The sequence below is a fragment of the Phalacrocorax carbo genome, chromosome 5 (assembly GCF_963921805.1).
Source record: "Phalacrocorax carbo chromosome 5, bPhaCar2.1, whole genome shotgun sequence".
Lineage (NCBI taxonomy): Eukaryota > Metazoa > Chordata > Aves > Suliformes > Phalacrocoracidae > Phalacrocorax > Phalacrocorax carbo.
The window spans coordinates 41532204-41559554 of NC_087517.1; the positions used below are offsets into that span (position 1 = coordinate 41532204).

The 27351-nt window shown below is 46.5% G+C and overlaps 1 protein-coding gene across 10 annotated transcripts in view; it reads left to right on the forward strand.

Moving 5' to 3' along the window:
- COL6A3 (collagen type VI alpha 3 chain) overlaps positions 1–23911 on the forward strand; it is a 62960-nt gene extending 39049 nt beyond the window's left edge. For 5 of the 10 annotated variants that reach the window (XM_064452154.1, XM_064452158.1, XM_064452153.1 and 2 more), the window contains 28 exons: positions 201–227; positions 344–388; positions 491–544; positions 726–788; positions 1196–1261; positions 2017–2070; positions 2725–2760; positions 3267–3329; positions 3639–3701; positions 4404–4466; positions 5145–5207; positions 5983–6033; positions 6575–6610; positions 6715–6777; positions 6923–6985; positions 7653–7685; positions 7792–7840; positions 8113–8606; positions 9243–9342; positions 9843–10541; positions 11785–11893; positions 12653–12933; positions 14213–14473; positions 16328–16402; positions 18566–18745; positions 18858–18911; positions 22737–22907; positions 23120–23910. In XM_064452154.1, the coding sequence (XP_064308224.1) occupies positions 201–227; positions 344–388; positions 491–544; positions 726–788; positions 1196–1261; positions 2017–2070; positions 2725–2760; positions 3267–3329; positions 3639–3701; positions 4404–4466; positions 5145–5207; positions 5983–6033; positions 6575–6610; positions 6715–6777; positions 6923–6985; positions 7653–7685; positions 7792–7840; positions 8113–8606; positions 9243–9342; positions 9843–10541; positions 11785–11893; positions 12653–12933; positions 14213–14473; positions 16328–16402; positions 18566–18745; positions 18858–18911; positions 22737–22907; positions 23120–23160 (3357 nt within the window). In that variant the 3' untranslated portion in view covers positions 23161–23910. Of the gene's footprint in view, positions 1–200; positions 228–343; positions 389–490; positions 545–725; positions 789–1195; positions 1262–2016; positions 2071–2724; positions 2761–3266; positions 3330–3638; positions 3702–4403; positions 4467–5144; positions 5208–5982; positions 6034–6574; positions 6611–6714; positions 6778–6922; positions 6986–7652; positions 7686–7791; positions 7841–8112; positions 8607–9242; positions 9343–9842; positions 10542–11784; positions 11894–12652; positions 12934–14212; positions 14474–16327; positions 16403–18565; positions 18746–18857; positions 18912–22736; positions 22908–23119 lie in introns of all 10 variants that reach the window. The other 5 variants (XM_064452160.1, XM_064452161.1, XM_064452155.1 and 2 more) reach the window with 4 other exon arrangements.
- The last annotated feature ends 3440 nt before the right edge of the window (positions 23912–27351 follow it).

The following is a 27351-nucleotide window of genomic DNA, read 5'->3' on the forward strand; positions in this document are numbered from 1 at the left end:
CACAAGCGTTGAGGAGGCAGCTGAAGAAAAAGATTGGCATAAGAGAAAGAAGGGACAGTTGAACCCTGGTGCAGCAAGCCCTGGCTGTCCTGTCCCAGTCCTGGTTCTGGGTCTGCCACCAAACATAGACCCCTTCCCCACTGCTTCCCATGGCAATGAACTGGCAAAAGCTGAGTAACTCTCTTTCCTGATCTCTTTAGGGTTCTCGGGGATTCCCAGGAGAGAAGGTATGGAGCTGTTTCCTCATGCCACAGCGGTGAGCATGAGCATATGGATGCATCAGTATCCCCATCCCTGTTCCCCTTTCCCTCAGTAAGCTTTTGCCCTTGCCTCTCTTCTGCAGGGTGAACTGGGAGAAATGGGTTTGGATGGCATTGATGGAGAAGAGGTCAGTAATTTTAATTGCTTTTCTCTTTATAATGAGGTGCTTCAGTGAAGCATCTAAGCACCTTGAAAGCAACAAATATTCTAAAATATTTTTCTTTCTTAGGGAGACAAGGGTTTGCCTGGCTCCTCTGGAGAGAAGGGATACTCTGGCAGGAGGGTAGGCTTTTATCACATTTACAACAGAGCTAAATGACGGTGAAAAAGTGAATTTGAGACAGGGGAGGGTGGAAAGGCCCTTGGTCCCCTTGGGACTGAAGACCCGGGCAGAAATGCACAGCAGCAGACGTGCTTTCAGCAGGCAAGGACTGTTCTTGCTAACTCTCTGTCTTTTCCTGCAGGGTGATAAGGGAGCTAAAGGTGAACGAGGAGAACGAGGTGACCGTGGGCTCCGCGGAGACCCGGTAAATATTGCTGAGGCATCTTCCTTATTTTCCACCCACTTTCTGCCAGTCATTGGGGGTCATCAGCAAGTATGCACTCGGGCTTATTAAATGCCGCTAGGCAGTGGCAGGGCCAGTGACAGAGCAAGGTCTCGGAGGTGACATGTGGGTAACACATGCATCTTGATACCAACCCATCAATCACTGTTTCATTATATTAAAATTCCCCTTCCTTCGCATCCTCAGTATTATTATTTCTCAGTTGAAAAGCTGTATCTGTCTGAAAACACCAGTAATACTTCACCTAATTTAGTCAAAAAAGAAAAAAGAGAAGAAATGTTGGTTTTAAGCTATAGCAGAGCAGTTTATGATGTCTGACTTTCATGTCCCATTTACAAAGATGTTTCTCATTGTTCTATTGCTTTCAGGGAGATTCAGGAGCTGATAATACTCAACGGGGATCCAGAGGCCAAAAGGGTGAAATTGGACAAATGGTAAAGTTTCTTTGGTTTTGGGCTTTGTTTTTTTTTGTTTGTTTGGTTTTTTTACAACAGGATAAGACAGAGAAAGTAAAAAAAAAGGATGCTGCCAAAAAGGTGCAAGTTTCTTAAACTCATTGTGCCTTGTCAGATGAAATATTTTTCCACTAGAAAACATTGGTTTGCAACCAAAACTTTCTCTGGGAATACGTCAGTTTCAAAGATGTTTTGTCTAAAAAGTGCTTCTTTATAAAATTATTATTATTTTACAATGCCTTTTGGGATATTGTCACTGAAAACAACTTTGTACTTAGAAATTAACTTCATATGTTCTCGTGGGTCATATACAAAAGCAGAGAACTGTTTAGGTGATATCAAATCTGAAGGTCCTGTTTCACTGAAACCTTTGAAAAAAGAAAAGAAAAAAACAAACAATCAAAAAAACCCCAAACAAACCAAAAAAGTCCCAAACTGTTGGAAACTATCCCTGGAAAAATTTCAAAACCCATTTGTTTTCATGTCAGCTCAGAATAAAAATGCATCTTAGAATGTCAGAAAGCATCTCCTAAAGAATGGGAATGTCAGCTTGTGCTAGCTTAGAAACCTGATGGAAAGACTCCGTGAGATGTTAGAAGGATTTCCACTGCTGCGGGAATATCGAGTATATTATGTGAGAGTGCAAAAGGACCCATTTTGTTTTGAGAATTGAACCTGTTTTCCCAGTGCCTGCTCATCTCAGGGCTCTCACTTGAGTTTTGCTTTTCCCTTAGGGAGAGCAGGGACCGGTGGGGCTGGACGGCCAAGATGGTGGAGTCGGGAGGAAGGTGAGCTGCCAGACCTGCAGACAGCAGGGGCCAAGCTTAGACTGACAATAACTTTTTCCCTCCTGCCTTCCCATGTATTTTGTTTCACAAGTGTTGGGAGTTCAACCTAAAAAAATGAAAAAGTCTCCAAACAAACCTCAAAAGGAAAATGCCTGTTGGTTTGCTGGTTTGTATAGCCTTTAAAGGTTTAATCCTGAATTTATTTCTATTGAAGTGACTCAGTGTTCAGTGTTCAGGTCAGTGGAGCTACACCTGATTTACTCTGGCATCTGCATCTGCATTTGGCTGCTGGTTTTTAAAAGGCAAAAACCAAACTGGAGCTGGTGTAGCCAGGACATCTGGGGATGCGTTCCCTGCTGCTCGGCTGCTGCTTGGACTTCAAGGCATGTGGCCCAGGGATCCTGGCACACCCCTGCATGCATGAGGGAGCAACTTACCTATGTGGTGGAGGGTTAGGGCATGCAAGGAAGGAGAAAACATGCCAAAGTCTGATTTAAGAAAGCTGGCTGTGTGGATTTTTCTCTCCCCAGTAGTTTAAACTATTCAGGTGTAATTTTGGACTAAGACACGTGGTGATACATGGATCTAAAAGCAAAAAGAGAAACGTGTGCTTACATACTTATGTAACAAGTCTCATTGTTTCCTTGTTTGTAGGGTATGACAGGACGAAGGGGACCAATAGGAGTTAAGGTAAGTGGTGATGGGGATGACACCTGGGACTCCTGCCATGTCACTGGCCAGGCAGCCAGAGCAGCCAGAGGGATGTGCCAAGAGAAGAGACATGCAGGCTTCGCTTCTTCCTCTCTGCCTTCTCTCTTCAAATTTCTCTCCTCCTCAGGCTCATCTCCCTGTATGCTCCTTGCTGGACTCAGTGCAAAACCAGCCATCCACATGCCTGGGGCTGCCCATCTTCTGCAGCATTCCCTGGTCACATGCTTCGTCTCTGCATGCTGCTGGAGCAGTGTAACAGGACCAAAGCGTAAAGGAGATTGATGCCCGTTGATTGTAGGAGGCAAATTACCCTGCCAGTTCTATGCTCATTCTCTGCTATAACCATATTCTGCAAAAAAATCCCAAACAACTGTTCTTCCCTGGTCTTTATGCAACTGTAAATGCCCTTAGATCTCCTTTCCCTCCCCATGGTGTTGACCATGTTCCCCCATGCTAACCTGCTTTGTCCTATTTTGCACTTCAAGGGTGCCAAGGGTTCGCTCGGTCAAGCGGGGCCAGCTGGAGAACAAGGCATGAGAGGGCCACAGGTCAGTGACCTTAGAGCAAAGTAAATGTTTTGCCTCATGATGCTGTGGCGTTATTTCATCACAGCCACTTCCTCTAAGAGTCTCAGCAGCAAGGACTGCTAGGATTTGGGTATTTTTGGGTGCACTGTGGCCCGGCTGTCCTGCCCCAGGACATCAAGCCTGCCACAGCATTCACACCACCCAAGGTGTGACGTTTTTGAAAACCATCTCTCACATGCTGTAGTGTTTCCTTTCCCTTGTGATCCTGTGTAGCACTGGTGTGTTTCTGCCCATGTGTGTTGACAGAGTCTCTCTTTTCTCCCCGCACAGGGTCCACCCGGCCAGCTTGGCACCCCAGGCATAAGAGGAGAGCAGGGCATTCCTGGACCCAGGGTAATCCCTTCTGCTGCTTCTCAGCCGTTGACACAACTATGCTCAGCAAGAACATCTCACTGAACTAATAAGATGCGGCAGATGTGTCTTTCCACTCCTCCCCTCTAGGGCTCCAATTCTCACTCTCTTATAACGCACTCTTCCAGTATGATTCTCCTCTCAACTTATGCTAAAGATTTCTTGATCAAGAGTTTCAGAAGGGAAAGGGTTAAAAGCAACCACAAAAGGGTCAGGACTTCAGTGTTTGGCCCATTACAGTTTGTGATCTTAATTAAAAAACATCCCGAGTGACTGGCAGGGCATCCTCTATGGAAGCCAGAGCATGACCCCCTCTCACGCTTGCTGGGGTTCTCCCATGCATTTATTTCTCCCTCCTGCTGCATACCCCAGTGAGACTTGTGGCCACAAAGCCAGACACATCTTACATTTCCCCATCCTGAGCAGGACTTTGCCCCTCCTGCTTACACCTTTCCCAGGGGGTTTCTCTAGGGACAATGTTAAGTTGCTGCTGGCATTTGTATTGCACTGACCTGGTCCTTTAGCTCATCAGAACTGTGAATTAGACTTCTGAATTTCCCAAAGTGCTTTGAGAGGCACCAGCCCTAGTAGTTAATACATGACTTCTATGGTCACCCAATCTCCTAGTTTCTGGCACCCAGTTTTCTTGACATGTTGCCAACATGCCTCTCCTTTACATTCCAGGGCGGTAGTGGACCACCAGGAACCCCAGGAGAGCAGGGCAGGATCGGTCCCCTGGGACGAAAGGTATGTCTTCACGAGCATTGGGCATCAGCAACTAAAACAGCAATGAAAAGCTGCTGAATAGGAGTGAGCTTAAAAAAATACTTGAGATGAATCTCTTGGAGCAAAATTACGTTGTTTTCACTGGCTTGCACAGTGTGGAGTAGAGCAAGGTCTGTGCTCTGGTTGTTTCATTAGGCTCCCATTTCATTGAACAGAGGGGCAAAAGTAATTAAGTAACTGAGATTCCCAAGTAACTTTCCAGGGCAGATTCTCAGCCAATGCCCACACGGGAAGGTGGCTGTGTTGGATATCTCCAGACCCTCTATATGGCTTTATCTCTCCAGATTCACACACACTGGTTCATTTCCATGGCTGCTCCACTGTCCATTTGCACTGGCAAAATCCCCAGAGCTTGGGAGCTTTTATTTTTGCAGTGTTTATAAAAAGCAAACACCATCCTGTGTTGGGAGCTGGCTCGTCTCCCCTGCCCCATTGTTCAGCTTTCCTGAAATCACTGAAGGTCCCACTAAAGAGCAAGCATTTTGTAGCATTGGTGGCTGTGTAGGTCTGGTCATGGCTTTCTGCTTCAAGGACCACTGCAGACTGGTGTACATAGAGAAACCAGTGCTGATGGGGTGGCAAAGACTTAGAGGTGCCTGGAGCTTCAGCACATGCTTCAACAGATGCTCTTGTTTTCAGGGTGAGCCTGGAAACCCTGGACCCAAAGGGCCCAACGGACAGCCAGGCCCACGAGGAGAAATGGTAAGTGTGACCAGGCACTCACACCTTTAAGGATGCTGGGCTGAACCCTCTCCTGTGGCAAATGGGCCACAGCCCTTTGCAGGGGAGGGTTTAGCTCCCCTATGGACTTTGCATCCTCCATAGTACAATATGAGAGAGGGCAATTAGCTTTATGCCTTCAGCTGGTGTGAACATATTTAGTAACAATAGTCCTTTCGACGAGGTGAATTATATTAACTTGAAAAGTGACTTTTAACATCTCAGAGATCAGTCCACAGGACAGAGACTGTCCAGAATTGCTTGACCTTGCCCTGGCATGGGTAGGCATCTTGGCCCATGAGGCATGGATAGATACCCTGAGCTGACCCCGTGTGCTAGTCCAAAGTAACTTATAAAAAGGATGTATGGACTAAGTAAGCATTTTCATGGGGCTTAATTTTCATTACTGTGTATAATGAGGGACTAATCGAGTTAAAAATGGTTTGTGCAAGGCAAGGGAGGACAAGCTTGGGTCAGACAGAGCTAGAAGTACACCCCTAGCATTGACTGACCTCCTAACCCGCTTCCCATTGCTGGCTTCCACTGGGGTTTTACACTTTATATGTGTATACTAAGCAGGTTTTCATTCAGATTTGTAGTTTTGGCACGACCATTTTGTGCTTTTTTTTTCTTGCAATAATTTCACCTATAGAAGGACTTCTTAAACACCTGTGGCGTGAGTTCTTTCTGTTGATGCTGCTGGATCTGTGAGGTTTGAACTATTCACATATTAATAACTTTGGCTTTCCAATTTTAGGGTGATGATGGACGAGATGGAATTGGTGTCCCAGGTCCTAAAGGCAGAAAGGTAGGTGTATGCTCAGCATGCCCATCTACCAAGACGAGTTACCAAGGGCAAGGAAGTAGCCAAGGTCTCCAGTGAAGATGGGCAAGGCCAGAGTCTAGGTGACGTCAGATATATTCAGGGACAAAAATCAGCCCTGCGTGTACCCTAGTGAGAAAATCAGGCAAGACTCTTCAAACCTTTCCCCTCTGCCTTTGATTCAGCTTCGCCTATGTAAATCAGCTTCTTCAAGGAGGAAGCATAATGTTTTTGCACCTTTTAGCCAAAAAGCCCCATGAATGTCTGTGGGACTTTGAAAGCAATGTGCCAGCATCTCTGACAGCTCCTCTACAGTTGAAATTAGCCTTAGAGGAGCAATCAGATCTTAAAAAGAGGGGCTATTTGCTTTTTATTAATCCTAGGAGGAACAAAATTGCAAAATGAATTTGCAGTCTCTCTCTCTCATTTCCCTCCATCATTTAATTTCTTCAGTTGTTATAGGTACGCCTGCAGAATCAGGTTCATTTACTAAAACATATTCAAATAACCCTTTATGTTGTTTCAGGGAGAACGTGGCTTCATAGGCTACCCAGGGCCCAAGGTACAGTGCAGCCCATGAGCTGTGCATTCATTTTCCAAACATTTTAGCTGTTATCTACATCCTGCGCAGATTTAGAGCTACCATTTGTGTTTTTCCCCAACCAGGGTGGACCTGGTGACCGCGGTGGTGCTGGAGGCCCCGGCCCTAAAGGAAACAGAGGCCGCAGAGTAAGTTGGACAGTGACACAATTTTTCCCTTCTGCATGAACAGCCTGAAAGATGTACACATCTTTTCCCCCGAGTGTTGACCCATGCTCCTGGTAGTCCTCCTGCAGATGTTCATGGAGAGGACTTCTCTGCTTCCTCTCTCTAGGGAAATTCAGGAGATCCTGGGACAGCTGGTCAGAAAGGGGAGGCTGGATACCCCGGACCATCTGTAAGTGTTCATTGCATCGCTGATGGACCCTCTGGCTTCCGCCCCTGGAGAGATTCCTGATTGCTTCTCTGAGAAACGTGGTGGTCCCTATTGGTGTCAGGGGTTGAAAAATATGTCCATCACCATTTCCTGCTAATTTCAAGTTGGGCAAATTCCTGCTTATTTGTCTTAGAGGTGTCTCTACAAATTTCTAACTAGCTGTTTATCCTTGGTATCACTCACCTGTGCTCAAACTGAAATGCACAGCAGAAGGAAAAAGCCAAGAGACAAGTACTTATCAGGCACTAGACTAGGGTTTCCCCATGGTAATATGCCACTTAAAGCTCCTTCTAGGAAATGCTAAGCTCTTTATCATTTATCACCCCACACAGAATATAGTCCATGACCAAATCTGCCTGGCACAGAGCACCCTAGAAAGGCCAAGGTGACTTGGCTTGCATTGCATATGAACCTAGAGCATTGTAAATGTCTCTCTTGGGTTTGGCCTGAGCTAGGTTTACTCCTCACAGGGGAAAACATTTCCTTCTGTTGCTGGAAACACAACTGAAAACAGGCAGGTTTCTCCTTAGCTTCTGCATGACCTGTGGTTAAGCAATTATTCCAACTGGGTTTATGGGGCACTGTGGAAATACACATTGCACTCAATTTTACTTTATTTTTTAAACAGGGACTTAAAGGTGATAAAGGAGAATCCAGAGATGTAAGTGTGGCATCATTTATCTCTTGTTTTGAAATACTCTTTTGTTGGCTGTGTCACATATCTCTTTTTTTACCTTTTTCCTTCTCTTTCATTTTATTTTCTAAAGCAATGTGCACTTGTGCGGAACATCAAAGACAAATGCCGTGAGTACATCAGTGCCTTGCTAATTCCATGTCTCTACCCTTGTATGCCCATCACGTTATGCAAATAGCACTGACCAAACTGCTTTTTGTCCCCCCCATCTTTTCCACAGCTTGCTGCTATGGTAAGTCACTTTCAGTCCTTTAAACCCCCGTGTGACTGTGGGCCAGAATTGTTTCTCTCCCCATGTATGCAGTATGAATGATTTACCCCTGCCAAGGGTGAGGTCCTTGCATCTTGACAACTGTTTGGGTCACTATTTGCTCTCAACACATGTCTCTGGCAGGTCCCAAGGAGTGCCCTGTCTTCCCAACCGAGCTGGCCTTTGCTATCGACACATCCTCAGGTGTTGTAAGGGATGTTTTCAACAGGATGAAGCAAACTGTGCTCAGAGTGGTCAACAACTTAACCATTGCTGAGAGTAACTGTCCTCGAGGTGCCCGGGTGGCTCTGGTCACCTACAACAACGAGGTTACCACAGAGATCCGCTTTGCTGATGCCAGGAAGAAATCGAGCCTCCTCCAGCAGATCCAAAACTTCCAGGCAACCCTGACCACAAAGCCACGCAGCCTGGAGACTGCCATGTCCTTTGTGGCCAGGAATACCTTCAAGCGTGCCCGAAGTGGCTTCCTTATGAGGAAGGTGGCTGTCTTTTTCAGCAACGGGGACACGAGAGCCTCCCCACAGCTCAACGATGCTGTGCTGAAACTCTACGATGCTGGGGTTATGCCTGTGTTCCTCACCAGCAGGCAGGACCCAGTTCTCACCAGAGCTCTGGAGGTTAGGGTCATTCATGCTTTCATTCATGTTCTGCTCATGACCTCAGTCTGCTTTGCTGGGGAGATTTATGGTGTTTGCTTCTACAGGCAGTGGTTGGAAGCCTTTCAAGTGCTTAGAGTTGAGAAGGCATTGCTGGCCAAACTCATCCAGCATGTCTATTAGGAGAGAAATCCAAAACAGGGTGCATGTTGCAAAATGCTAGTGAGGTTATGATTAGTTATTTGTTTCCCAGACCATGGCTCCATGGCACCAGGTATGGTATGAAACAGAAGAAAATACAGTCCCCATAGCAAGAAAGGTCTGACAGAAAGGCAAAGGGTGGGAAGGTAGAAGTACAATAGCTTTGCTGGCAGAGGGAGAGAGGACACACAGAGATTTAAAGCATCAAAAAAGCCCCAGATGAGCACGCTGAGCACTGGTTCAAGTGCTTGACTCTTTTCTTGGAGGTTATGTCTCTACACTAGTCCTGCTAACTGAAGTTGGGGGCATTAAAGCTTCTCCAAATGGGATCCACCAAAAGCAGTGTGCTGAGCAGAGAATCTCTTAGAATTGTGGAGTGCCCTCCCCTACTTTGAGCTGAAAATAACAGAAGGCAGCATTACTAACGCCATGTTTTTTCTGTTTGCATCTAACCAGATCAACAACACAGCAGTTGGACATGCAATTGTTCTTCCAACCAGCGGCAGTCAGCTGAATGAAACTATCCGAAGACTCTTGACTTGTCACATTTGTCTGGGTAAAGCATCCAATTTCTCTTCTAGGCAGTGCCAAAGCCTTATGGTCGCGCAGCAGTCAGTTGTCAGTGGTGCAGAAGGGAAGCCCAGTTGGGAGTCAGCCCTTTTGCTGCTGAAAAGAAGGGATTCATGTTCTTAGGTTGAGCAGAAAACATTGGCATTGTGAATGAGGCTCGCTGGGTGTCTCCACTTTGTAAGGAGAATCTCCTTTTTTGGCTGGTTCCCACTTTTACAGCCCAAATACCGATAGCTAAATGCTCTAAAATATGGCCTTCTGCCATTTATGACAGAGCACTTCAGGGATCCCTTTGGACAAAGGAGTGAGTAAAAATACTAAATGCATAACTAAATGTGTTTTGGGATGAAATTACTTCGGTATCAAGTAATGGACTAGTGAATGTTCATGGCTTGATAGTATTTCATATGACACAAGATTTTTACAATTATGAGGGCGGGTCATCTTCAGTTCCTCCAGGTGAAACCTACTGTATTTCTTCCCTAGATGTATGTGACCCTGATCCCATCTGTGGTTTTGGTAGTCAGAGACCTGTGTTCAGAGACAGAAGGGCAGCCCCAACAGATATAGACACTGACATAGCCTTCATCATGGATAGCTCAGAGTCCACCACCCCTCTGCAGTTCAGTGAGATGAAGAAGTACATTTCCCACCTTGTAAGTAACCTGGAAATCAGCTCTGAGCCGAAAGTATCTCAGCACCATGCAAGAGTGGCAGTTCTCCAGCAAGCTCCTTATGAATATGAAACTAACTCAAGCTTCCCACCAGTAAAGACTGAGTTCTCTCTAACTGATTATGGATCCAAAGAGAAGATCATTAATTATCTTCACAACCAAATGACCCAGCTCCATGGCACAAGGGCTATAGGAAGTGCAATTAAACACACAATGGCTCATATTTTTGAAAGCGCACCAAACCCTCGGGATATAAAAGTCATAGTTCTGATGATAACTGGAAAAGTGGATAAACAAGAACTTGAGTACCTGCAGAAGGTTGTTACCAGTGCCAAATGCCAAGGGTACTTCTTTGTCATCTTGGGCATTGGCAGGAAGGTAAATGCCAAGAATATCTATAGCCTAGCTAGCGAACCAAACGATGTGTTCTTCAAATTGGTCGATAAACCAGGAGAGCTTCATGAAGAACCTTTACTACGCTTTGGGAGACTGCTGCCATCTTTTATCAGAAGTAAGTATAACATCCTGCAGCCAAAGTATTACAGAAGGGGCAACATGTGACCTCAGAGGGGTTAATCTGCCAGGTTTGGTCTACCTACCTGTTGGATGGGTGGGCTCTAGCCTGACCACCTCTTTGGGCAATGGGACATACTGAAGTTAGTCTCTTTTTACATGTTCTGTACTGTTGGGTCTGTTTGTTGCTGCTCATAGGTCTACCTAGTTGAATATATCTGGGTTTTATTCCCTTTGGTCTCCCCAGCCCATCCCATGCAGTCTGTTGGTTTGCCAAGTAGAGTTTGCACTTCTGTCTGGTTTGTCTTGGACTCCATGGGCTCACCTGTGGGATCTGACCTGGCTTGTTGGTCACATCTGCAACATGTCTCATAGGGTCTGGTCCTGCCTGGGCTTTTGGCCCTCTGCAGCCCAGCAGCCTGTTGACACTAACCCTGACCTCACTGAACACCCAGCAAATCTTTCTTCCCAACTTCAGCATAAACAACAAGTCTAGGAGGCATTTGGATGGCTCAGGCTGAGATCTGGAGTTGTTATATGCAGATTTAAGTACCAGAAGAACAGGATTCGTTGCTCAAGGGTAAATAATGCTGCTGTATTTGGGATGTGCAGCAGATTGTGCCTTGAAAGTTTGTGTCGCAGCTTAGCTAGAGACCCCAGGCTCGATCTCCAGATAGAGCCAGATGCCAGAGATCCTAAACACTCCTGGCCTGCAAGGACAAGAAATGGGCCATTTCTAGGAAAGTTAGTTTTTTTTAAAAAAGTCCTGAAAAACAGTCTATTGGGCTAATAAACCACTGATTCAGGAATGTCTTGTACTAAATAGGAAGCAAACATGACATCATTCCCTGGAAATAAATGTTTAGGTTTTCTCAGTTTGCTTTTTCCATTTACTGCTTACAGGGGTCCTGGAAACTTCTAACTCTTGAAAAAGTATTAACTGTGTGGTTGGAAGTGCCTTGTTATAAGAAAGCTGTTTACATGTGTCAGACTAAGACATACAGCCCTCTGCCATCTTGTAGTTACTGCTCTCATGTTTGTAAATTGGAATAAGGAGATCTCCCAGCCCAGGGTGCTGCAGTAACCACACCAAACGTCAAGGGATATTCCATTGCTTTTATCAGAGCAAGCAAGAGGAGAAGAGTTTTTTTTTAAATCAAGAAGAAAGATATGTAATATGTTGTTGGTAGGTAACCACCATCCTCAACACCAGTGTTTAACGCCAAGCTCTTTGTCTCCAGGTGACTTTGCTTTCTACCTATCTCCAGAGATAAGGAAACAGTGCGAGTGGTTCCAGAGTGATGAGCAAGCCAAAAGCCAGAGCCCCAGGCATGCCACGCACAAAGCAGTGTAAGCAGTGGTTTGTCTGCGAGAGAATGAGCTTTGCTAACAGCCTGTCTGGGGAAGAAGCCTTCACTTCCCAGTCCCTCTTTGGAAAAAGAAATAAAAAGAAACTTCAACACTAACAGTCAGGATTATCAGCATTTTACTGGTTCCTTTAGTGCTGTGTGAAAAAAGCAACAGTTATATTTACTAGAGAAAGGTAGACAAGTATACATATAATTTTAAATTTGTGTTAAATTTCATGTTTATCTATGTATGAAGGATATGAAGGAGGTATATGCTACTGTCATCATGCAGGTCAGGAATTCTAGAAATTATTAATTTCAGGTTTTCCACTCAACAAACTATTTTCAGAGGCTGGGCTGCCCTAGCCTACCTGATATTCAGGATCTATCATAGAATATGTCCTAGTATTTTCTGAACATAGGTGAAAGCTTGTGTCACCAAAACTCTAGCACACCAAAACTAGCACAGAGCTGTCCTGATTTTAGAAAGCTGAGCCCCTTGAAATCAGGCATGCTGCAGATCTGTCTACTGAATTCACTCTTATGTGTGTAAAGTTGGTATATAGACAGACTTGTGCCCCAAGTGATAGTGCTTATCAGCACTTTTCACTGCTTGGCATATCTAAAGCTGACAAAGACTATTGACTTCAGGGGGGTTCTTGCCAATGGTTTCTATGTTGACTCTCCTCTTCCAAAACTCTGCTTTTATGGGGGGTGGGGAGTGCGGGAGAAGACATATCAGATGCTTTCACTTTGACAGGTACGTGGCACCCAACGTGACCATAAGCCGAACCCTCAATGCCAGTATCACGGCCAGTGTGAGCATCAAGCCTGTTGCGAGCACCAGTGCCCGTGCCAGAACCACCACTGCGAGCACCACAGCCCAGACCAGAGCCACTGACCAGACCACAGCCAGCACTGTGGTCCAGGTGAACGCCACCACGCAAAGCACAGCAAGCACTGCCGCCCACACCAAAGTCACCAGCCGCACGACCACGAGTACCACGGCTGCCGCAGCCGGCGGTAGAAGAAGACAAGGTGGTATGTGAAAGGCTCTCTGCATGCGAGCAGTGCCTCTTGCTTTTCTCTACCACTGTGGGTTGTGGCTTTTCTTCCTCCCTGAGAGGATTATCCTAAGGGAAATGTCACTAAGAGGCCAAATTTTGTGGTTGCAGAGAAGTTTTTAGGTGCAAAACTGAAAATCATGGGGAGGGTTAAGGCTTTATCAACTTGTACTGAGAATTTTGTGCAAAACCGGGTGGGGTACAGGCTGACCCTAGGCAAAACACAAGTAGGACATCTAAACATGGGATATCCTATCATCTGCTGCCTAGCTTGTAGTACAGCAACAGAACACTTCTCTTTCTAGTGTGGCCCGTTTGCTTTCTATGTTTTCCTTCTGGCATTACCCCTTGGCTAAGGTTTGCTATTTATGGTGATTCATGCAATGGCATTGTTTGAATTCTCTGTCAGCTAATATAAATAGTTAGTTCAATTAGTTCATCACTGAATCAGCATGGAGACCTACTTGGGAATCCTAAAGCTCTTTCTTGTGAGCACGCTTCATGTAAAGGGGTTTTCCCATGTGTTTTTGTAGTGGGGTGCAGGTAGCTCTGCACGAGCCAAACAAGTAACAAAGAACCTGTGTCAAAGCACAGGGATGCTTAACCAGTCAATGTATGCATGTCCCTGTGTAACTAATAAACAAAAAGCAATAAATAAAAGCAATCAACATTTGCAAGGTTAATGATTTCATCAGCTTGAGGGGGACAAACATTTCTGAGTGTTTCTTGCTCCGCTGTGGCTTCCAAGCAGTTTTTATAAAGATCTCATCCAATACTCTGCCACAGCAGGAAAACCTTTCCCTAACAGCTTCTTGGACCTGTGTAAGGTTATATCTGATCTTAAGTAGGCTTTGCTTAGAGATCTTCAGCAGGTCAGTGAATCCATTGTACCCTAGAGAAGGATCTGACTGGACATGTTCACAGTTGTTGGGAAAGTTGTGCTGGGAATCATGTTTCAGGCTGTGTAAGTCTTGTAAAAAAATTGCTTTGATTTGCAAGATTGCAGCAGATTATTAAATAATAAATAAAACACTTGCCAAATCATCTATGCTATGAAAAAAACGCCTCCCTGCAATATGCAGGGTTGGGCATCTGAGATAGCAAGGTCACAGCGTGGTTTGTACATGCCACAACTGGCTGCAGACAGACTTATTTGCTGTGGACTGGGAAGGAGATCCTACAGCACTGAGACACTTTTTCCTTGAGACCTTTCCTCTTCAAGTCCTTTTAGTGTTTCTTCTGATTTTGCATTGCAGCAAAGACCCATGACATCCAGATCACAGATGTCACTGAGAACAGTGCCAAGTTACGCTGGGCCAGCCCCGAGCCACACAATGCCTACACTTTTGATATAACAATCACCTTAGCGCATGACCACTCGCTTGTGCAGAAGCAAAACCTGACTGGCACTGAGCACATCATCCGGGGACTCAGAAGTGGACAGAAATACCTTGTCGTCATTACTGGTTACCAGAAATCCCAACCCAAGGTTACCTACACAGGGACGTTCAGCACAAGTAAGTACCTCATGAGGCAAACACACAAATATTTTTTTCATAAAATGGACACAAAAAATGAAAAAACCCACATGCAAGGGCTGGAGAATCAGTTTGTACCAACAACACCCGCCCTGGCAATGCTCGGTTGTGTCACTGCATGTCTGGCACCCTCTGGACCAGCAGCAGGACCCAGTTATGAAATGGTGCATGTGTGCTTCCTTGGCAAATGCAAGCTGACCCTTCAGTGGCATTAAGTTGACACTGACTGTGGGAGAATTAAAGCCAGTCCTGAAGGGGCGTTTGTCTAATTGTATGTGCAGGAGGCTTTGCACAATGGGTCTTGGTGAGGTCCAGCTGGCATTGCTGCAATTAATATGAGTCAAACTGGGTTAACACAGAGTAAGTTCAGTCCAGCACAATTGCAAAATAAGTCAGAAAAGTTGCTTCTCCGATTGCCATTTCCATAGCCACCTATCTGCTTTGCATACTATATTATAAAATAAAAAAAAAAGGAAAAAAAACCCCAAGAAACGAAAACAAACCAAAAATCAAACCACAAAGCCACAAAGAAGAGATTAAACGACCGGTTTAGTCCTTTGGGGCTCCAAGCTCCATGTGTACAGATCACATGTAAAGCTCACCAAACCCCTTGGCATGGCTGAAAGTTGCTATGTAAGACACAGGCAAATTTTTGGTTTTTTGAAATGTAGAGGTGACTTGGCTTGGTGGTGTGGAGAAGTTTGCTCTGGTCCTGCCAGTGCTGCATCTGGCTTCTTCTGGCACTTCAGAGCCAATTTCAGTGCCCAGGGAGAGCCTTTCCATTGGCTTCAGTGGGTTTGGATCAGGTCTGAAGTCTCTTGCCTTCATGAGCAATAAACGTGCCCACAAAAATGCTGAGAAAAGACATCAATGTGTAGAAGTAACACTTTGCATGCTCCTCATTTAGAGTTGGAGCTCTTGATGCCCAGGGAAGCTATGTTTCCCATACAGTAAGCTTCAAACAGGAACAAACTGGGCAGGCAGTGGTGATGCCACCTATGCCCACAAGCTGTACATTGGATAGCACTGTCCCCCTTATGCACACCCATACCCTCCACCAGAGAAAAGTAAATCCAAGCCTTCCTGTGGCTGCAGCATCCTCCTGCCCTCCAGCCCCATAGGAAATGAGCCACGGGTTGCCCTGGAAAGGTGCATGATGCAGAATGGTGCAGTCATACACGATATGATACAATATGAACCATGTTCTTTCCATCACAAGGGATTTCTTCCCCTGGTGACAGTCCTCAACAACATAGTACCTAGAGGGATGTGAGGCTGTGATGGGAGAAGGGTGGTCAAGGAAAGGCATGCAATGCTTGGACAGTCCTTGAGAGCTACAGGGGAACAAGACAAGATCCATCATGGACTATTTGATACCCTGGAGGATGACTTTTTCCCCTGCCCTCTCTAAGGCCAGAGGAGCAAAGCTAAACTGGCTGCAGAGGACCACATCTGCTCCTCCAGAGCCCTCCGGTTGCACGCTGTGGGGTGAGGAGGGGCCATGCAAAGCAGAGTCGCGTGGGGCCCTGGGGATGTTCCTTAAAAGTACCCATAAGGATGAGCCCAATGGTGCAGCAGAGCCGCCGGCTTGGAAAGCAAGGCGAACCTGTCCCAGTGCGGCTGGGCGGTTGTGGATTACTCATCCCATCAGCTGCCTCCAATAAACATTTCTGAAATGTATGTGCTAGGGTAAACAGATCCAGACCCAATTCCTGTGACTGTGTGCATCCCCCATGCTGGAGCTGGGGCCAGTGAGTTTGTTTATGGTTGCGCCAAGGGCACTGCTGCAGATCCCCTTCCCCTTGGCTGACCCTGCTGCTTCTTCCCCCACAGAGACACCAGCACAGCCCAAGGTGTCCCTGGCCAACATGATGCTCAACACCGAGCCACTGGAAGGGCCTGAGAGCAGTGAGTATGCACGATGGTGGGAGTGCTGGGCTGGGGGACTCTGCCAGGACCCTCAACAAGAGCCTGGCCATTTGCACTGGTCTTCCCCTTGCCTGCTCCCAAACCTGGCCTTTCTCAGAGCCCTGCTGGGACCAAAGGATCTGTGAGTCCTTTGCTTTGCAGACCCAGCAGATTATGAGCCAAATGACAGCCTTGTCCAGGCAGACCTGTGTCCTGTATTAGTGTCTTTGCCCCTTGCTGGATCCAGAGGCCCCCGAAGTCATTGTGTCTTCATGGGAGAGTCAAACAAGGTTCTGTTGCCATTGCAAGGACGGGACATGAGCCAGGGCCCAAGCACTGGCTGCTCTTCAGGGACAGGCTGTGCCCCATGGCCTCTCTGGCATGCGCAGATGCAGGTGTAGATGCAGAACATCACCTGATGCTTGTTTGCACTCTTACTCCCCATTTGGGGCAAATAATAAGTCTTGGCTCCATGGTTGGACACACAGCTCTCAACAAGGGCTTGACCAACAGTCAGGGATTGCAGGGGAGTTAGTGTCAACATTTGCATAAATTTGGCTAATAGTAGCCTCCCTCCCATTTCACCCATCTGCCCATTTCCTGTTTCTCTGCCACCAATGGTGTACATAGTAAACAATTTATTGAGCAAGCTGTCAGCTCCTACAGGTTAATCCCGTTAACCTGTGATAGTAATCCGTAATCACTGTAGCTGTTAAAACATCATCTCATTGCTTTTGTTGACATCAAGCTCATAGCGGCGCTATTACATTCTGTTGTACTGTAAGTGCCAGCCTGCAACCTTTCCTCCAAGGATCTGGACAGGCTTTCAGCCTTCATTATGCAGCACAGCCCTGTTGCAGGCACCAAGTATGGATCTGGCATCCAAAACTCATCCCTGAATCATCACTCTCATGTTTTTCTTTAAGCGTTTTGCTTGCACTGTGGCTCATTTTCTTCCTGAGGTGATTTAAGAGCATGTGGAGATGCTGCTGCTCAGTGCATTCAGCCAACAAAAGATGCAAAGCTGCTGTTGGGATCTGGCTGCTCGTGTTGAAAAGGAGGAGCATGGACCTCATGCCTGGCTGGTGGTACCACTGGAGCTTGCTGCAGTGGAGGGGCCGAGGGCTTGTGCTGGGCAAGGACTATCTCATTTCTGCCTTGCTGCATTTCCCATCATCCCACCTTTCCCATGTGTTCCCACTCACTTGGTCCTTCTCCCTAGTGCAGACACCCCCTCTGAAGCCTTTCCCTGGCTTGTCCCCACCGGGTGACAAGCACCCCACTGGCTTTGTTTCACACACTCTTTGTGTGTCAGCCTTCTGGAAACGAGGTATGCAGGCTTTTGTAGGTCTGCCCGAAGGAAAATGGGTGTGCTGCACGCTCGCTCTGTGCTTCCACGCAGACCTCTCAATCTCAGCTCCTCTTGTTGACTCAATTGCAGCAAACATATCTGCCCGAGGATTTATGGCAGCTGGCGATTTGGCACAAACATTCCCCAAGGATGCTAATCCGAAGTTTTTCAACAGGCTACAGTCAGTAAACAGGGCAGGGGATTTGGGATGGGTTGTTTAGCTTATTCTTCTCTATTTCTTTGTGCAACGGGAGAGACCGATGCATAAATCTTCTGATAGACCTCCAAGGAAGTTCCAAGTTCTGCCCTCCTTGTATAGGCAAAGCAACGGCTAGCACGACTGGCCTATCTTTGCTGATAAATACTCTGGGATTTGGACCTAAATTATCATTTCTGGGCAGTAAAGGAACGTATGTTTACATCCTTATCAAGCTTTAAATTCTACCAGGTGTGTCTCCCCTTTAGAGATAAAATAAACACACTTAAGGATTAAAGGTTACTGCCAAGACAAATAGCTTTGAAAACAGATGGGGGGGAGTTGTGTGAGGGCCTGATCCTGCATGCACCAGCAGGGAGTAAGGGCCTCCCACCACCTTAGCCCAGGGACTTGGGGCTTGGATGCATGACGAAATCAAGAGCAGGGAGAGACAAGCTGGAAGCTGGGGAAGGTCTGCATTCAGCAACAGAAATAACAGAACAAGGAAATCCCACCAGTCCTGTACCGGGCTTTTTCCTTTTTTCTTTTCAATATCTGCTTTTTCAGCTTTTAACCCTTTCAGAGTCACTCAACCTCTGCACCTTTTGACATGCAGATTGGCCAGACCCTTGCTTGTTGGACTTTGACATGGGCATGCAGTGCAAGAACTATCAGATTGTGTGGTTCTTTGACTACAAAAACAAGATCTGCAGCCAGGGTTGGTATGGTGGCTGCGGTGGTAATGCCAATAGATTTGAGGCCGAAGCTGAGTGCATTAGCAAATGCTTAAAACCATGTAAGTACCACATGGCGATTAATCCTTTTGCACTTTATCATATTGTCAAATAATGTTTGGATCAGAGAGAAAACATCATCTAAAATCCAAACCCACGCACTTTTTCCTCCAGCAGCAGCTGAGAAAGCCATGCAGCAGCCACCCCTTGAGAAAAGATTATCATCAGGTAACACCCAACAAAAAAAAAGAAAATCACAAACCAAAGCAAATCCATTATTTCACCTTGACCATTTCATAGCATGCATCCAAACTTGTCCAATATGAGATCATCAGTAGTATAGACTTGGTTTTCATTTGCTCCTTGACATGACCATGCCCTACCATCTGCTTTGCATGAGCAAGTCATCTTGCATGCATGTTGTCACACCAGGACATGTTGCGTTTGCACAACCTGAGTGCGAACCACAGCTGTATGGCAAAATCAGGCACTGGGTTTCGTGAGAAGCGAGGGGTTGCTGAACTGGAGCGTGGCACAGTCCCAAAGCAGTTTCTGTTATTACTGTATGACTAACCAATGTCACCAGCAATGTGCCTTCGCTGAGATGCAAAGAATTGCAAATATTTCACTGCCGGTAACCAAAACACTTGATGGAAAAGTACTCCATGGGGCTTGGGTCTTGCGTGCAGATGTTTTCCCTTTGCACCAAAAGATAAAAATCAAAGCTGAGGGAGGAGCCCACAGGAAAATGGCAACAATCTCCTCTCCTCAAGCAGTTCCTGAGATTAAAGGGTTGTGTTTGCAAGCCTCTTTCAGACCTGGGAAGGAAGTAGAGAATAGCAGTGACTTGTGTTGGTTCAGCAAGGGGTGGGGATGGGAATCTGACCCCAGCAAAGTCCTGCTATCATAGCAGCCTCCCTCTCCTAGTGGTGTTTCAGGGCCTTTGCAGAGATGGGAGGGAAACCTAGGAGTGAAGTGAGCTCTGGTACCTAATGGCAGGGTTTTAATCCTCACAGGGGCATGACTGAGTTTGAAGAGGCAAATTAAGGCCCTCTCCCACCCATTTGATTTCCTTAGGTGTAGTTTAGGGTCCTTAAATCAGACTTGGGAATTTTTGTCACTGGCAGTGGTGTAGCCTGAGTCCAGCTGTGGGTGCCCTTGCCAAAACATGCAGGCCAGTGAGGAGGAGGCCACCACCAGCCATGGAGATGCCTGGGACAGCAGCTGCTTGCAAAAGGAGATTGCAAGCTGCTTCTGGGCTGCAGAAGGGCATCATGGACAAAGAGCCACTGGTTGCAGTTTGAGGACTTTTCAGCCAGAGGAAGCAGCATGTGGCTTGTGCAGAAACCTGTAGCTTCGATCTGGAGCAGGATTTCATCCTCGCAGAGCAGGGAAGCCTCCCTGATCTGTTTTCTCCAGAGGGCACATGTTTCTGCTAGCCCCATTGCATAGACCAGTCCCTTCTGATCATCATCACATGCCTTGATGATGTTTCCAGCAACTGTTGTTCAGGCTAAAGTGATATTTCATGAGCTTGGCACTGTTCTGCCCTGGGCAGACAGTCAAGAAAAGCAACCGAGAGGCCCTGGAGGGATGCTCGCATCTCTGGCCGCCCCACGAGGGTCCCCTGCTCTATTCACTTTATTCTCTTTCCTTTTTCTGCAAATGAGAGCTTGAATCCACCAGGAAAAAAGAGACATGGGAGTTCATGTGCAGCTTAGCTTTTAAAATGCTGGGTGTTGGGTTGGGCTCTTGGTTCAGCCCATAGCAGGTACCATAGCCAGGTGCAACACTGAGAAATGAGTTGGTCTCCTGAACATTAGGGCTCTTTGGGTGCAAAAACACGCACCAGACCCAGCTCCAGTTTGTAGCCTTTTAAATGCTATGAGAATCTTTAATTATTTTATTATTTAATTATATATAGAGATATACTGTATTATACCACCAATCAGCTAAATTACTGATTGGATTCCTGAAAGGGTGCACAGGGTTTGAGGTAGAGTCATTCTTGTATTCATATCTGCTGGCTTTCAGTGGTTTGGAAGACAGGAAAAAAGGGAAATGGACTTTGAAAAAAAAAAATCCAACTAATAAAAGGCAAAGAACCTGCCAAAGGTATGGGAAGTGTTTGGCTGTAGGAACCCAAAACCAAAGCTGAATTGGAAGGTCAATATTGATTTCAAATTCCAAGGAAAAACAGATTAAAAAAGAAATCATGCTTCAAAAGGCCACATTTAGAACAGGGTGATGGGCAGGAGTGTCCTTTCAGACATGTCTCCTCTCTTGTAAAGGACATATTCCCAGCTCCTCCTATCTAAACAGTAAACCCACTGTTCAAACAAGGCATCCAATCTCCTTCACGACTGCAGCAGCGTGAACTGCTTGAGTCTGATCTCTTTGACTACAGTGTTGTTCTGGCAGTGATCTGATCAGTCACACATGGCACGGAAGGAAAAATGCAATTAAAATGAGCGGGCAGAAAGAGTTTAGACATTTGGCTGGCTCTGCCCAGAAGCATGCCTGACGTTGGCCTGGGCATTTCCACCTTCTCCCCCAGGAGCATCCCAGCCTCACTGCAGCATTCCTGGGCTCTGGGAAGCTGCCAGGACCAGCTGCAATTTCCTTTAAAGTAAACCCGCCTCCTGGGCTTTCTTATTGCCTAGGGGTAATTGCCAGACCTACTTTCTAGTCAGGATTTCAGGGCAAGTCTTCTGCGCCCGTCTTCCCATCAAAACTTTAGCATGCCTTTGCTCTCATCAGACCTCAAAGAAACTTGTTTGCAAATACACCTTTTCATATATTCACCCTATATCTATATACTCTTTCCTGTATTCACTATATATTACCTTGTATTTTGTGACAATTAACCACAGTTTAAGAGACCAGTCCTTTAAATAGCTTTATTTCTGGTACCTGGTATACAAAAAGCATGATCCTAAGACAAGATTTTCAGAAGCTATCTTCAAGACCTGAATCTCCCTAGCAGTCATTGCCGGTATGCCGTGTACACATTGATTTATCTTTGCTTTGGGGGGGGGGGGGGAAAGGTAAAATACTTTTTTTTTAACTTAAAAAGAGGTCCTGGTTGCAAATACCTCTCTAGTAAGAGGCACTCCACATTTGGCCCATCTGACTCCCCCTCACCCCCATTCATTTTTCAGTGCTGGCTGTTTTACTGGTACTTGTTTGACTGGTGACTTAATGAGTTTTACTCATGCCCAAGGCTGGTCAACAGCAGCTTGAAGCTGCACGGCTGATAAGTGGCAGCGATGAGTGTGAGACCAGAAATTTTTGGGATCTGCCTGACTCAGAGCCATGGTAACAAGGCTTTTCCAGGACTAACTATGATGGCTGATGGTTATGCTGTGCTGAGCAGAAGTGGCATGAACTACTTTTGCACCCATCTGTAGGGGATGCCTTGTTTGTGACTTGATGGTAAATTAGTGGGTAATATTGGATTTTTTTTTTTAACTTTTTATTTTATTTAGTTGACAATTTCATTTTAACACATCCAGGTACTTTGTTGTTTTGTTCCCTGCTCACCCAGCAAGGGATGCAGGATGCCACAGGGCAGTGCATGGTAGGTCCGGGAGCATCTTCACATAGAAGATTTCTCTTTTTAGAGGAAGCCAGTATTTTTAATAGGAAAATGATAGGGCAAATATTTTTTTCCCTTGCAGCCTAGCCAGTCCTCTCCCAGTTCTGAGATGTGCCAACTCATTTCCTGCAAATCCAGGGGATTTGCAGACAAGCGCTGCTATGCATCTCTCTTCCTTCATCTCCATGGCTGCATGACAGCAACAGGGCGGAGGGCTTGTGGATGAGGGCTGGTGTCCTCTTGGGCAAAGACATCCAAAGAAAGACATTCTCATTGCAAACTAAGAGATGGGATTTAGTCACAGGAGGCGTGCAAAGGCTATGCTGTGGTTGCCCTGTCTGAACTTGCATGCCAGCCCTGCTCACAGGCATTTCTCTACCATGCACATATGTTCAGACTGCGTTTCAGCCAGGAGTGTTACTTCTGACCCTTTTTGCTCCTGCTTTTATGCACAGTCACAGATATCTGCCGGCTGCAAAAAGACGAGGGGACCTGCAGGAACTTTGTGCTGAAATGGTATTACGACCCTGAGACCAAGAGCTGTGCCCGGTTCTGGTACGGTGGCTGTGGAGGCAACGAGAACAGATTTAACACTCAGAAAGAATGTGAAAAAGTTTGTGTCCCTGGTAAGTAGCTTATGCCTGGCTGGAGAGGGGGCCAGCCAAGTCCCTGGCATTTCCAGTCCGGTGCATGGCCATAGTGAGCTTGGTTGTGGTGCTCTGGACTCTATAGCAAGTCCTGGCAATTAACTCCATTTATCTTCCCTCAATATTCTGCACAGCTTCCCATACATGAAAATACCTCATTTATTTTCTCTTTCTCCATCAAACCTTTCCAGGTAACATCAACCCTGGTGTGGTGACGACGATAGGAACATAAAACCAGCGACCTGTCAACACATACCTCTGAGACAGCCAGGAGCATCAGCCGTTGCCACCTTACCCCTATAGAAGCTAAGGGTATAGACTACCTTGCACTGTACTATCTCATGCTTTTAACTTCCAAGCAAACCTTGAAGAAAGTGTTTTGCTGCATGACCTATCAATATGGTGCTAAACTGTTTGTGGACTGAGTGCTACATGTGTCCGGGTTATATTGTATAGCTTCAACATTACTGAATATTTACCTAATTGCAGATTGTTATTGTGCCTGAACACGTCTCTAAATTACCCTTTCTTTCTGATTCCGGCAGTCTGCCTGTCTAAGGCAACATAAAAATGAGACAAAAAAAAAGTTATAATACTTTCACTGCAACTGTTACACGCTTGCTTTTATCGTTTTCATAACTGAGCATAACTTTACAGGGGAAGCCTTTGTGTAAAAGACTAGCTAATTCTGATAAACAAGTAGTTCAATTTTTCATTCTTCCTTTTATTTTTTTCTCCTTTTGCTGGATTAGATTTCAAACTAGACCTCTTATATGCATTTGTAACATAGGTGGCCAAACAATCTAGCAAGGAAAAGGAAGCAAGGTTTCCGAATGCAAATGCACTGCTGGGACCAAGGCCTCAGTTAACAAATTTTTAAATTGTGGTGTAGGATGCCTTCAGCATTCTTCTGATGTTGTATGTTTTATAAAATGCAAAGCAAAGCAGTTTGGGGAGGGGGGGCAGTGGGTGGGAGGGGGATTTTATTTTTATTGTGGATTCTGTGTCAGGAAGTCTATACAAAGAACTTTTAAATAAAGTCTAATGGATGTTTTGAGAAATTCATGGTTTTGTCTTTGTAAAAGTCATGGTGGGCACCAGTGGAGTAATTTTCCAGGGTATGGAAACCATTCCTTTGGAGGAAAATACGAGTGGTCCTTATAGGGAGGATGGATGCAGAATGGATATTCAGGGGGGCATCACTGAGGTGCTACAGTTAACCTGGAATTTTCCAGCTTGGAAAAAGGAGGAAGTAGAGATCTCAGTTGTGAAATCTCCATCCTGGAGGAATTTAAACTCAGCTGGACCAGGCGCTGAGCAACCTGGGCTCAGCTGACCCTGCTTTGAGTGGGGTGTTGTTCCAGAGGCATCTGGACATCCCTTCTAACCTGCATGGCTCAATTACCCCATCGACATTTTTGGGTGTCTCCTTCTCTGTCCATAGCCATGAGAATTTTTACCCCAGGGTATTCCTGTCTGTATCTGAGCTCACCCAAAGAAGCTAAAATTCACAGAAACAATGCACATTTCCCTGCCCCTCCAAAAATCCCGCCTAACAGCACGAAGCAGGTGAACTTCACCCCCACACACCCCTCCCAGGGCACAGAGCAGCTCTAAGCTGTAGGGCTGAGGTCCTAAATGTCCCCGGGCCTCAGCTGTGGTCTGCAGGTGGGGGGTTGATAACACCTCCCATGGCCTGGTGGAGGTGCTGAGAAGGAAGGCGTGAGCCTTGCAGGCATACACCATGGAAGGGGCAGCTGGATGCCAAAACCAGAGCAGGTCCACAGGGGAGAGGGCACTTACTGACTTCTGGACTACAGGGTTGCATTGGTTAAATATTGGAAAGGAGAACAAGTTTACAATTTAGGGCTTATCCAGTGCCTTCCTCCATGGGCCAGGGTGGGACTGTCACGAGTAGAAGGTGACCTGGTGCTCACCTGCCCCACATTTTGGGCTGCCACTTTCTGAAGCACTTCAGGTGGGTCTTCAGGGACCATAACGTGAGACACTCCACACATGTGGTACACAATGCCTTTGAAAGCAGCCCCCCCCAACAGGATTTGCCTTCCAAAATGCCATTTACAAGACTAAATTAAGCTGGCCAGACACTTCAGGTTCTCTGTTCAATGCTGAACATCAACGGGGTCCAAGAGGCTCACCTTGACTTGTCCGAGTGAGCGGGACTTCACATCCATATGGCAAGGGGAGCACATAGGGCTGCTTGCCCTAGGGATTTGTCCCTGAGAGAAAGTATATTTTCAGGTGTCTCAGCTTTTATGCCATTCCTGGCACGTGGAGCAGCCCAGCTCCCAAAATTTCCTGACAGTACCAAGCCTCTTGCATAGGGCTTTGGGACAGCAGGGACACAGCTCAAGTTGGGACGAGCTGAGCCTTGGCAACCAAGCTTGGGAAGCTGAGCTCTTTATTTGGCACCTTCTCTGAGCACATCACAAGGGCTTCGTTAAAAAAGAGGGGAATGGGTAATTTTTATTTATTTATTATTATAAGTGGCTCTTGCAATGGCTGTACCCAGCTGTAGCTGCTCCAGAGGACAGCGGAGCCAGGCCTGCATTTCATTGTGCACAGGGTCATGTTGAAGACCCTTTTCTTGCTCTCATAGGGTATAAAAATTGCAGCTAGGTTAAAGTGACCCAGGAATCATCCTTCCTTCCAGCCTCCCACCCTTCTGCAGCGCATTAAAGGTTTTCCCAGTGCTGGTGCAGCATCTGTTTCCCAGGAAAGCTGCTTTTGATGAACCGTGCAGTGCTCCCGGATGTGAAGGCGCAGCCTGGGCTTTCACTGCGTGTCACGCCGGGGGGGAGCGGGTGGCCTGGGAAGGGCCCCCCCCAATCCCCTCCCATCCCTGGGGCCATGGGGCATTGCAGTCGCCTCTCTCAAGCCTTTTAAGGAAGCACGTTACACCCCGGGCCCCCAGCCAGCGGCCGCACGGGGTTACACATGGAAGTCATCTGCAGCTGGGAGCGCATCTGCCAGCGTGGCTGTGGGACCAGACCAGGAGTAAAAATAGCTCAGCTGGGCCCAGCAGAGCCCTGAGTAGCATGCTCTGCTCCTGGCTGCCGATGGTTAGCCCCGATATCTGCACCCCACTGATTTTGGGGTGGCCTTCACCATTTATTAGCATCCGTGTGTTGTGGATCTGGCTGGCACCCCCACCCCGGTCACCAAAACCCCAATGTTAGGGGAGGGGGATGCTTCCCTAATCTGTTTTTTTTCTACAGACAAATTAGCTTTGTTTAAACAGTTCCCATCCTCTTGCGAAACTATTTCTTTGCAGCATCCTAAATAAAATATAGACAATGTGTTGATGACCTCAAGACAGACATGATGGATGTATGTGCTGTAATCCAGAGGACACAGTCCTTTAAGCAGGACATTTTAATGAAGCCATCCCATCTAAATCTCCTGCATCAAAAACACCCAAGATTTTGCTTTGAAAGATACGGTGTCAGTCTTCCACCCCTGCCTGACAGTGAGACGGCAAAGAAATAAAAGCTGACTCAAGCCCAGCATTTCCCCATAAGCTGAGGGCATGTTGTGAAAGAAAAGAGCTCCACTGGAAGCAAAGTCTCCTGGCGAAATCCCATTCTGTGGTCTAATGCTGTTTAGTAAGTCTCTCCATCTTTTGGCATGAGCCCTGATCAAGCCGCTGGTGCACGTGTCCCATGGTAGGGCTGATGCTCTCAAACCCTCAGGCTGTGGCCCGAGCAAGACTTGCATGCCTCAAAGCCTGCTTTCTTGAGGCACAATAGCCTAATAAAAGATAGTATTGCTCCCTATAAACTGCACCTCTTATTGGTAGACCACAACAGTTACATCACTTCTGCTAATTGCCAAGGCATACTGTAAAAAAGTTCAGCATCAGTGGAGAGGGTAACCTGGCATCCTCCTCCTACTCTGATCTGCTTATGTATTCTTTTGGTTAGGCCTGGCCACATGTTCTAGCATAACTCGCCTGCGGGACTCATGCCCTGAGGCACCCCAAAGCAATGCTAGGAAGGTCTGACCATCAATATAGACAATATGGGTGGGATACCGTTGCCTACATCTAGGCATGTTGTGTCATTGCAGAAACCCTCAGGCACCAGTTGCACAATGCATGTGGGGTCGCCATAACCTTTACCATGTCTTCCAACACCGAGCATCTTCACTTGCAGCAGGGGCCCACATTTAGACAACCAGGACGCACTCCTAAAAGGAGATATGGATGCGGGAGGGGATGTAGGGCTTTCTGGCTTCCTCTGGGCAACCTTAGTGTCAACCACTTTGTGAGGAGGGTCGCTGGTAACATAAAGGCTGGTGGCTCTGCTGCCTGCGATGGAACTAGCATTAGGACTTGAAGACAAATCATTAAATCCAAGACTTGCTTGGACTTTATGCAGGTATCTGAGGCAGGGGCAACCTG